The sequence below is a fragment of the Xyrauchen texanus genome, chromosome 37, assembly GCF_025860055.1.
Source record: "Xyrauchen texanus isolate HMW12.3.18 chromosome 37, RBS_HiC_50CHRs, whole genome shotgun sequence".
NCBI lineage: Eukaryota > Metazoa > Chordata > Actinopteri > Cypriniformes > Catostomidae > Xyrauchen > Xyrauchen texanus.
In genome coordinates this window covers 28,572,442-28,584,163 of record NC_068312.1, presented here as the reverse complement: position 1 = coordinate 28,584,163, position 11,722 = coordinate 28,572,442, and the positions used below count along the sequence as shown (strand labels likewise).

At 37.3% G+C, this 11,722-nt stretch overlaps 1 protein-coding gene and 1 pseudogene across 1 annotated transcript in view; one reads left to right on the top strand and one right to left on the bottom strand.

Annotated features, from left to right (window-relative positions):
- Positions 1-1,826: 1,826 nt before the first annotated feature.
- Positions 1,827-3,138, bottom strand: LOC127630583 (type I iodothyronine deiodinase-like; annotated as a pseudogene).
- Positions 3,139-4,530: 1,392 nt separating this feature from the next.
- LOC127630966 (zinc finger protein GLIS1-like) overlaps positions 4,531-11,722 on the top strand; it is a 100,203-nt gene continuing 93,011 nt past the window's right edge. The window contains exons 1-3 of the mRNA XM_052108889.1: positions 4,531-4,570; positions 5,952-6,075; positions 6,266-6,563. Coding sequence (XP_051964849.1) covers positions 6,308-6,563 — 256 coding nt within the window. The 5' untranslated portion in view covers positions 4,531-4,570; positions 5,952-6,075; positions 6,266-6,307. The remainder of the gene's footprint in view (positions 4,571-5,951; positions 6,076-6,265; positions 6,564-11,722) is intronic.

Sequence of the window (11,722 nt, the reverse complement as noted above, 5' to 3'; positions counted from 1 at the left end):
CTACACATCCAAAACAAGCTGACAACTGTATTCCAACATAACTTAATTTGCTGTTTTATGCATCAGTAAATCAAGACTAATTACTTAAATGGTCAACTTTACATTTGGCTCTTATAGAAGCATAAAAACAAAGCTGTTTTCACAATTTTAATAAAATACACACAGAAACGAGTAATGGTCATATCTCTAATTTGTTCAAATAATCAACCACTGAAAAAACTTTAAATAGAAAATTAAGTGGAAAAGTTGTACTTAACATGGGTAGACCTATTGACTGCTGTAACTGACACTTTTCACGATAACTTAATTGTAGCAACTGTAATCTCGATCATTTATTTGTTTAAGTGATTTTCAAATGCACCATTTTATGGACAATGGACAATTTTCTTCCTCTTTTGACAACCTGCACCTCTTCTTGCTGCCTAATCCTGTGGAGGACAGTGAGCTAACATACATTTTATGGAAATAGGTCATGATCGAAACATGTAAAATTGTTGCTTGGATAGTCACGTTCCACACTGATACATCATCTAACTAAATTATAAAAAAAACATGATTCTCTTTAATCCTACAGCAGCTTTTAAAGGTTTTTCAAATGCATGTTTCAACTGATTTGAACATTCTCATCCCTTTCATTCTACTGAAATCTGGATCCACAGTCTGACTTTGCTTTGGGACCATTCCGGCGAGTCTGTAGCTCAATTGGGTACCTACCAAAGGAACCTTATTATCAGACCTTACTGCAAATTTTGATACAAGTCCAGTGTGCAACTGCAGTGTTGACACTTAAAGCTTAAAAATTTTTACTAATAGTTATGATAGCTTATCAGGATAAGAAATGAACTCGATCAATGTGGGGGCAAAATAATGTCCTTTTATAATTTATTCTTCTGTTTAGTTTGTATCATCTGATTTGTATGTATTCTGTGCCTAGATAAATATATTGCACAAAATATGAGTTGATGCTGATTTCATTTTTTTAATGTAACCTAATTATTCAGATTGAAATGGAAAAAATATGGTGCTTTATATGATTAGAAAAAAGTGCCCCTGAAAATCAATTTTGAGGGGAAAATATTGCCTTTTATATTTTATAATATTGCTCCTAATTCATGAATGTCTCTTGTTCATACCTGACAAGAAACTTACCTTTCATGTCTTAATACATTTCACTGTTGCTGTTGTTATTGTGTGGCATGGGAGACAAAAACATTTTTTTTCAATAACAGAGAAGTTCAGAATAGTACCATGTCTGTATAGCCTGCAAATATATAGGCCAATGACACAATGACTCAGTGCTTTGTAGTCTTGCTCAGAACTATTGACTGAATTATCAGTTTACAGGTTACATAGGTTTACCCTTTAAGAATCATGGATAGTCAAATGTTGAACTGGGTGAATTCAGAGAACCACAGATGTTGTGAACAATCTCTAATAAGGGTCATTTATGTGGCTAATGAATTACATGATGGAATGATAATCATGCATTTGAATTACATTACAACACTATATAAAACATAAAGGCAATGTATTTTATAAATATCTATCAGCAACAACAGATATTTATCAGTTATGATGTCCTATGCCCTGCTTCCATTTAACATTCCTCCATGTTCTAAACATCAATTCACAGAGACCAACTGGTCTGATCTGTAGCCTTTACAAACAAACACAGAGATTCAGAGAATGAGTTTGGGCATTACATATTCAAGAAGTCAGTACAAACCAGCAAATTAATTCATGGCGATGACTCTAATAATCATATCTTGGAATGATTTTCCATTTTTTTTTATTTGTTTCCCTATTTTTCGCACGCCCTCTTTTGCTTATTTACATTTCTCCAGAAATTTGCGAATGGCTGCAGGACTGTACCCCCAAGATCCAATGCCACCCTGTTAAGAAAAATAAAATATGTGATATGTGGCAAAAAAATAAAAATAAAATAAATAATAATATATATATATATATGGTGGAACTATTTCTTTTTTTCTTTTTTGAATACATGCTTGTATATTTAGATTATACCCTAGCACATAAAAAGCAAAACAAAAGACTATAAAATTGTGTCCTGTCCTGGTGTTCCTTCCATGCTGTTCAAATCATTTCAAACCTTTCATGTCTATAAACACACAGAATCTCCTACTGCAAGAGAAAGTGTGTATGTAAGCCACTGGCCAAGGTAAAAAAAATCTGAAGCCTTCCCTAGCAACTCTCTGCTGCTCTCAAGAGAGATGTTTTGAGGTTCTGAAGGTGTACATTGCCTGCACTGTTTACTTACAATTTCTCTCAATTGCAAAATACTCACTTGACAGATAATTTTCCCACCCTGAAGGACACAGAGTAGCTCAAGCAGAGAGCCTCGTACTTGCTGGCAGTGACGTTGGTCATCTCATCCACTACAAAAGGTCAGAGGAGGTCTTCTTTGACCAGGAGCTGAACTGCAGCCAGTCTCTCCTCCAAGTTCGTATGCACACAGATGTCTACATTGTTTACAAAGGCCCAACCATCTATGAGAAGTCTTTTGTCTTCTTTGACCAGTCGCATGTGCCTCAACAAAATAAACAACAAGGAAATCTGCCACATCACTGAAATCCTTGACAAGCTGTTTTAACTCATCACGTTTGTAGAGAAATGTGGGTCGTGTGCAGCTCCCAAAACTCAGAACCAGTGGTCGTTTATCTGTGAAAAACCACACAGTACTAAGACTCAATTACAACAACAACATTTTATAAATATATATGTATATATATATATATATATATATATATATATATATACACCAATCAGCCACAACATTATAACCACCTGCCTAGTATTGTGTAGGTCCCCCTCATGCCGCCAAAACAGCTCCAACCCACATCTCAGAATAGCATTCTGAGATGATATTCTTCTCAACATAATTGTACAGAGCTGTTATCCGAGTTACCGTAGACTTTGTCAGTTTGAACGAGTCTGGCCGTTCTCTGTTGTTCTCTCTCATCAACAAGGAATTGCTGTCCACAGAACTGCCTCTCACTGCATGTTTTTTTGTTTTTGGCACCGCATTGAGTAAATTCTAGAGATTGTTATATGTGAAAATCCCAGGAGATCAGCAGTTACAGAAATACTCAAACCAGCCCGTCTGGCACCAAATATCATCCATGCGATGATCTAATCAGCCAATCATGCGGCAGCAGTGCAGTGCATAAAACCATGGAGATATGGGTCAGGAGCTTCAGTTAATGTTCACATCAACCACCAAAATGGGGAAAAAATTCGATCTCAGTGATTTAGACTGTGGTATGATTGTTGCTGCAAGATGGGCTGGTTTGAGTATTTCTGTAACTGCTGATCTCCTGGGATGTTCACGTACAACAGTGTGTATAATTGTATCCGAATGGTGCCAAAAACATCCAGTTAGCGTCAGTATGGTATGAGTTTCAACAGGAACAGATGCAGGAGTGCATAGCAGATCATGGCCAATGCTGATAAATATGCAAAAAGAACACATTTCCCACTGAGGTCCCCATCGTGTGATGTGAGTCCAAGCGTAGATGTGTCGACACTTGAGCGTTGCAAACTACTAATGTAAAGTAAAGTCGCTAAATGTCGTCAAACGTAATTAGCATATTCATAACGTCATCAGGTCGTATTTACATTCTGCCTTGTGTCAGCCCTTTCCTTCTTTTTGCTTTCTGAGCTCACATACTGCATTTTAATATAGACGAATTCCCAATAATGCTGTTGTCATTTACATATTTGCTCTGTTTCTGTTGTCAGACAATGGAACGAGTATAAAATATTGACTGAAAGCCGCCTATTAAGACTACATGTTAACCTGTAGTCACTTCCAAGCAATTTCCAAGCTGCTGCTTTGCACTGCTAAAATCCTGATTTTATAACATAAGTTAAATACATGTGATTGTACAGTGATTTCGGCTATATTTACATGTAAAATGATTACTCGAAGCGACAGAATGTCTTATTTTTTCTTTCACGCAGCATGCAGCATACAGCCTACACCTGGATAACAACCACAAGAAGGTTCCGTTCTCAATCAGGGATGATTAGGCCTAATCTGCCCCCTAGTGGATAAACCTTTTATTCCTCCAGATACAAAGATTATTATTTTGTTTGATTGAAAAGTGTGCAATCAATATTTGAACAACGATGTTGACGTCGCAATCATTGGTGAATGCATTGCATTGGTGAAAAGCAAGTGTATCTGCGGCTTAACAGGTAACTAAGGGTATGTAAGGTTTAAACCATACAAACCAACTATGTGCATATTTACAAAAAAAAAAAAAAAACTGTGCATATTTACAAAAAAGCTATGTACATTTTCAAAAGAAAAACATTATGTGCATACTGATTGAAATGGTCACTAAAATAATTTGTTTAAATTAAAACAGAGGAGCAAGCAATAGATGGTAGTGATTGGTCCTTGACAACTCTGCACGTGCGCAGCTCATTCACTTCTTTGTCAGCTGCCGTGTGGTCAAATGAATGTACTGAGTAGACGCAGAGAGAGGTGAGCCTGAGGAGACCTCGCGCGGCAGTACTGGCGACTCTTCTACTGAAAGTAGTTAAGGTTTGTCCAAAAAGTCGCTAGATTTGTCGCTAGGTGCTATTAAGAAGAAAAGAAAAAAAGTCGCCAAATCTAGCAACAAAGTCGCTAAATTGTCAAACTACGTCATACAAAACCTGTAGGTTTGTTGTGGCAAATGCATACCACCACCAAAACACAAATTAAGGCGCAAAATTACGAAATACGTGTCCTGTTGTGGCAAAGGCTAGGCTCATGAATATCAACTTGTTAATTTGCCAACGTCACAGCAAATCAGCTGAGCCTACTCGAAAACGTTTCGTAGCGTATTTAATAATGAATTGTATTCGTTTATTTTCTTAACAGTTTAGGCCTACATTTAGCTGGATTACAGTATTAGCATATCGATTATAGACTGGATTACTACATTGGGTGACAAAAAATTCGTAGGCTAAATCAAAGTAGTTTTCAATAAATTATGCTCGTTTCTCCATTCATAAAAAAATACACCACTGACACAGAACACTACAGAAATGCAAAGCGGTTTTAAATTGTATTTTTATGTTTTTCATTCAGTCCACTCGCCTTAATATATTTTATTCTTTTGAATCCATCTAAGCAAACGGGCCTGAAAGGTACTTATTCTTATTTGTTTTATAATTGATTACACATTTTCTGTCAGTCTGTTTCGGCTCATGGCCACTAAATTTTACCTGAAAAATGCTCAAATAGCCTAATCTCAGCTAACATGTAGTTGCTATAAATGCCCAAAAGATGTCACTGTTAACATGTTAGATCCTTCATTCACTTCTTCAGACTTTTTACGCATCACACCTCGCAAGTCATAAAAAGTCAAAATAATATATATATTTTTTGTTACTGCCGCATCCTCCGGTGACATTTATGTAAATGTTTATTTTATTTTTTTTTTATTTTTTTTCACTGTTATTGACCCGTCTAATTTCTACTCTTATTTATATTGTTTTGTCTACAAGCTATACTGATTGGTCTTGCACAACTTGTCCCTGTGTGATGTTTAAAGCTTTACTTTCAGTATTATTCAGGGTTGGTTATGAAAATGCAAATTAGAGCGTGTTTGAGCGTGGCTCGAAGATCAGTATAATTTTATTCCAACCATTAGGCAACATAGGCGAGCACCAAGTACGGCATCGCTTTGGGGGCGCCGATCTACAAAGCCCATTTAAGCATGTGTCCAATCTGAGTCGAACAAAATGCGCCCTGTGCGTTCCGATAAGGGTGCCAAATAGGATAGGACCGGCACTGACCGCATGCATCCAGTTTACTCACTGTTGGTACCTCCCCTTTCAGCACGGAACACTCATTGGAACTCTGAGCTGTCAATCAAAGCATTAACACACGCTTTGGTTTTCAGAATTGATGATACAGTAAACTCATAAAATTGCAGATGAAACGGGAGAGAGGATGCGGTCGGTAAGAACACATATAACAGCCAGTTGGATGCAAAAGTTGAGAGTCCTCACCAGTCATTCAAAATATCCACTCTTTCTTGCTTTGGAGGGTTTTAACAGGTATGTTTAAAAAAAAATCTACCACAACATAATAGAACATTTCTTGAATAAAACTCGATTTGCTGTTGTAAAATGTTTTATTGGCTATCTATTTATAGCCTATTATGCCTTGCTTCACATTCCTACATAGAGCTATAATAGTTTCCTTCAATTAAAGTTCAAGTTAATTGAGTGCTCCTTTATCCCACAGGTAAAAAGAAAGACTTAGGACTATTCTTGTTCGAAGGCTGACATGCACACTTGGAAGTCAGAGGTCCAGATGCAGAAATCTGCAGCTCTCTTTGGGATGGTCAGCCATCAGACAGATTTCACCGAGCTGACGTTCTCCATGTTTAGCAGCAAAGCAGACATCTGCCCGAAACGCGTCTCTGCTGACGGCTGCGGATCGAATCCCGCCTCGATACAGATGCGCTGCGGAGCTGAGGATTTCAAACTGCACACGAATCACACCTCCAAACTTCAGTGTTTCAGCATGTCACCTGGAGATGGTATGTACAACCGGGTTTTTTGCACATGGAGAACTAGGTTAACGGGTATATAGTTTGTTGACTTTGAAAGATTATTATTATTTTAAACATACTCGCATGCGAAACATTTTTATTATTTTAAAAAATAAATATAAAACCAGATTCCGACGTGCCAAAATGGCAAAATATAGAATGGCAGTTTAAATTAAAACAATTAATTTTAGCCTAAAATGAATTTTGTTTACAAATGCTTCTGTAACTTCTGTACATCGAGCACAAGTGGCAATATGTCAATCGATGTTCAATAATTGATTTGTGTATTTCATAATTTAGTTATTTTTTGTTGTGTAGAAACAAGATAAGCTACAATTAGCCACAGTAAATGTAAGTTGGCTGAAATGTGTTTATTTGAAGCTCTGATCGGGCATAAACAAAAAAGACATTGAATAACGGAAATGTATACACTTTTTAACTTAATTGTTTCAAACGGTCTATTGAGTGCACGCATAAACACATGGGCGTAATTTGTGTTGTTTGCATGATCAATAATTATAGCGTGTATGACGCTTCAAAACGCAAATAGCAAAAGTGCGCATGTCTTGTTGCGGCGGGGTAACTTGACATAATTTTAAATTCTTGATTTTTAGAGGCTATTGTGTCTTTAAAAGTGTTAAGAAAACTTGTCGTCTACATAAAGTACTAAATATTTTAAATCCGATTGTTAAAGCTTTATTAAACCTTTATTTCTCTTTCATTTGACAAAATATATGACATCAGGGTTGTGAGTGCAGACACCGAAAAGAAGCACAATTTAAGTAAGTACAATTAATAACAGAAATACAGTTATTCATCAAAACGTACTTAATTGCATTAAGAAGTACTTTCACATAATTTTATCTTTTAAAAGAGAGATCACAACATGCAAAATATAGAGTATTGTCTTAAAGATTCAGTATTAAAATCATATGGCATGTGGAACAGGAAACACACTTTATTGATTACATTCAGTGTGTGTGCATATGTACAGTATATGTGTGCACGTGTGTGCTTGAATATGTGTGACATGCACTTTTATTGCAATTTATGATAGTTATAATTTAGCATGAATCCCACTAGCATAAGTAGTTGAACATAAACAGGGTTCTTTGGTGTTGGGATGGGGTGGTCACCCTGTTTAGATGACGTTACAATGGCATGGAATTGCGGGGGCTGGCACAGTTAACCACTTGCCATTTTATGATTATACAAATCTGACTTATATTAGTAATCATACCTTAACACAAAAGACTCAGGGGATTTGATTATGACTTTTGCCTGCCAAATTCAAACCAAATGTTTTTGTATGTCTCTGCATACATGAGACCTGGTTCTGCAACACGCCCCTGTGCAAACCAAAATGAATCGTGTTATTGTCTCTGTGATCCATTTGACAGAGGTGAACAATAATATTTGATGTATCTATTTGTGTTCAGGGTTGATTTGTTTGAAACTGACCACTCATTTAGTTGTTGGGGAGGCAATCTATTTGACATGTTGGAAAAGGGGAAACTGAATGAGAGACCTTTGGTGAAACGTTTCCAAGCAATGGGTTTAAGCAAGAAAATAGTAGTGTTGCATGCCCATGTTTACCTGCTGCAGATCATTAAAAATATTGTCTTTTTTTTTGTTGCTGTTATGAATAATTTTAGTCTTCAGACTTCTTTTATCTTTGTTGTTGCTGTGAAAATGCCTGTGTGAAATGTGTTTTCTGACAATATTTTATGTTACTGTATATAGTTCTTAGCCCAGTTGTGAGTTTTTGTGAATATAAATTAAAAAAAGACAGCGTTTCAGTTTCAGTCCTTTTAAAAGAGGCAGTGATCTGGTGTTCATTCCACTTTCAGTAACTGCAATGGGAGAACAAGCAGATTAGGGGTTAAATGTGACAGCACAATTAATATATATATATATACACACACACATCCGCCACAACATTAAATTCACTTGCCTAATATCATGTAGATCCCCCTCATGCCACCAAAACATCTCTGACCCGTCGAGGCATGGACTCCACAATACCTCTGAAGGTGTCCTGTGGTATCTGGCAACAAGACGTTAGCAGCTGGTCCTTTATATCCTGTAAGTTGCGAGGTGGGCTACGAGGTTTTTGCAGTGTGGCAGGGCGCATTATCCTGCTGAAAGAGACCATAGCCATCAGGGAATACTGTTGTCATGAAGGGGTGTATGTGGTCAGCAACCATCTTTTGGCAGGTGGTACGTGTCAAAGTAACATCCACATGAATGCCAGGACCCAAAGTTTCACAGCAGAACATTGCCCTGAGCATCAAACTGCCTCCGCCGGCCTGCCTTCTTCCCATAGTGCGTACTGCAAGCTGTGATGCACTATGTGTTCTGACACCTTTCTATCATGGACAGTTTTTCAGCAATTTGTGCTACAGTAGCTCTTCTGTGGGATCAGAGCAGATGGGTTAACCTTCACTTCCCATGCACATCAATGAGTCTTGGGCACCCATGACCCTGTTGCCGGTTCACAGATTGTCCTTCCTTGGACCACTTTTGGTAGGTACTAACCACTGCATATGGGGAACACCCCACAAGACCTGCTGTTTTGGAGATGCTCTGACCCAGTCGTCTAGCCATCACAATTTGTCCCTTGTCAAAGTCGCTCAGATTATTACAGCTTCAGATTTTTCCTGCTTCCAACACATGACATTCAAGAACTGACTGTTCACATGCTTCCTAATTTATCCCATCCCTTGCCATTGTAAAAAGATAATATAAAAATATCATCAGATTTAGCAGCTGATATAGGTGAATTACTAGTGACCTCCTTGATTTTTTTGTCTTTTTAACATGCTGTAGATAAGTAAATTACCTAGATAATTCAATTAATGATTTTAAGAGCATTGGTACAGTAAAGGTGTATAATCATTCCTTGAATCAACACATTTTTACCATCTGAACTGGAGTTACATGATATATGTTAAACTGAACATCTATTTTTTTTTTACTTAAAAATGTAATAAAGTAGGTTTCTGAGCTTTAGAGATGATCATAGTTAGAGTTCGGATGATTGTCCAAGCATTTGTCCACAAATATATTTATGTATGTATTTATGTATGTATTTATTTATATATAGGGTCAGTACAAAAAAAAGATACATAGAGATTATAGCATATGCTTTTTCCCAAAAAACAAACTAGATAAAACTAAATAATAAATAAACAAATACTATAACTAAACAAAATAATGTAGATAAAACTAAACAAATGTAAACCAAGCATGTATTTTTGAGCACAATTCACATGACTTATAAATGGATTCTTTGACTAATACGTGCAAATAAAAGAACTACTCTCAAAGGTGATTGCTATAAATGAGTGCCATATGAAAGATTGCTTTGTTGTAGTTGCTTTGGCTGACTGTAAACACAAGGTAAAAAAAAAACCAAAAAACATGCTGACATCAGTAGTTGCATCACCGCAAAGTTACCTGTCGGTTCAAATTGCTCTCCCCAGAGCTTGTTTCAGTTTTTTCTCTTGTCTTTTTCTGGGCTCTTTCTCTTGCTCTCTCTCCCTCCCACACCACTCCTCGACAGCAGCCCACGTCTTTTGGGGAACTCCTATGACATCAGAATGAGGCATAGATACATTGATTATGTGGGAGAAGTGTAATGTTTGCAGCTTGTTCCACTGATTCACAAAGTCCTGATGATCATTATAGTGGTATGTCACCCCAGGCTATGGCATCACTGAGCAAACCTTTAATGAGTAAACATTTCTGAGTGTCAGTCACCAGCTTGCTGTAATGGAAATGACTGAATCATTTCTCACAAACAGGTCTCAAAAGGATTTGCTTGAGTGTTGATTCAGTTTCATTTGGTTAACGAGCTTGTTTTATTAGAGCAAGATGCGGTTTGGAGAGACGTGATCTTTAGAAAGTCTAAAGATATGAGAAACTGAGTATTCAAAAGTGAAAACATTTTAGAATCTAATAGACCTAAAGTAGCTCTTGATTAAAAATGCTCTTGTGGCTTTAGAAGATTACAGCATCTGACTCTAAATCATTCTATAATACTTTTTCAAGCAATTTGGAAAACCTCAATGCACTTGATCAGTTCTGAGGTAAAACAAAGACATCAGTGACCCTTATTACTGTTTGAATTATAACTACAATTTATGCATTTTAAGGGCATCAGTGATGTCATAGCCCATGTACAGTTTGTTTTATTTATGTTTGTGGGATGTGAAATGTTTAGCTAAAGAAATGGCCTGAATCATCCTCCATTTCAATGGCACAAGAGCCCTGCCAATATAACCCTTAAAACCAATTACTCTGGTAGAAAATATTATCTGGTTTTAAAAAGTGTTGAAATATCTCTGGAATACCAGAGGAAATGTGCTCTGGACCTAGGCTTAAATGGAGGAAAAACAGAATTGGCTCCAATATGTCATCATAAAATGTATTTTTAGCTTTGACCATGTCTTGTGAATCACTCATAAAAATGCGCCCACACTCTCCAATCTTTTTTTCCTCTAGCGTTTTGATATAGGAATCAAATTCCTGCTTCATGTGAAATGGATCTGATTGTTTTGCCTGCTCTCTTTCTCCCCGACTCCGTACTGAGATGAAGGGGCTACTCACTTGCACTCTGTGCCAGGGGGACATGCTACAGCAAACCACACATCTACATGGCCCAAATTACTCATGCGTTTTTAAACTGCAGCAACTGTGTCTCCAGGCTTCTCCGTGCATATGACTGTGCACACGGGTGGGTTTTTGATTTACATTTCGGCAGTGGCACTTGCTGTTCTTGGCCCTGTGCTCGTTTCCTTCATCAAAGAAAAATCCTCTCTTTGGCGGTGCTGATCGGCATACTCAAAGTGGACACAAAGGCCCCGGTTTCCTGTAGTGCGGCACTTCTAGATGGCGAGATGGCCATGACCCCTTCTCTCCCCTATGGAGGATCATTTGAGTCAGGGGACCTGTGGGGTGGTGTTGATTGAGGGGCCCTTTTCTCGACAAAGTTTTCAACAAAAAAATTGTCAGAATTGTATGCTTTTGGCTGTTCGTTTACACGACAACAGTGTTTTGGGGCCTGAAAACACAAACTTTTGAAAACTGGTTTCAAAGTGAAAGTTCCCCTTCTGTCACTCACTTGATGTTGTGTCGAATGAAGT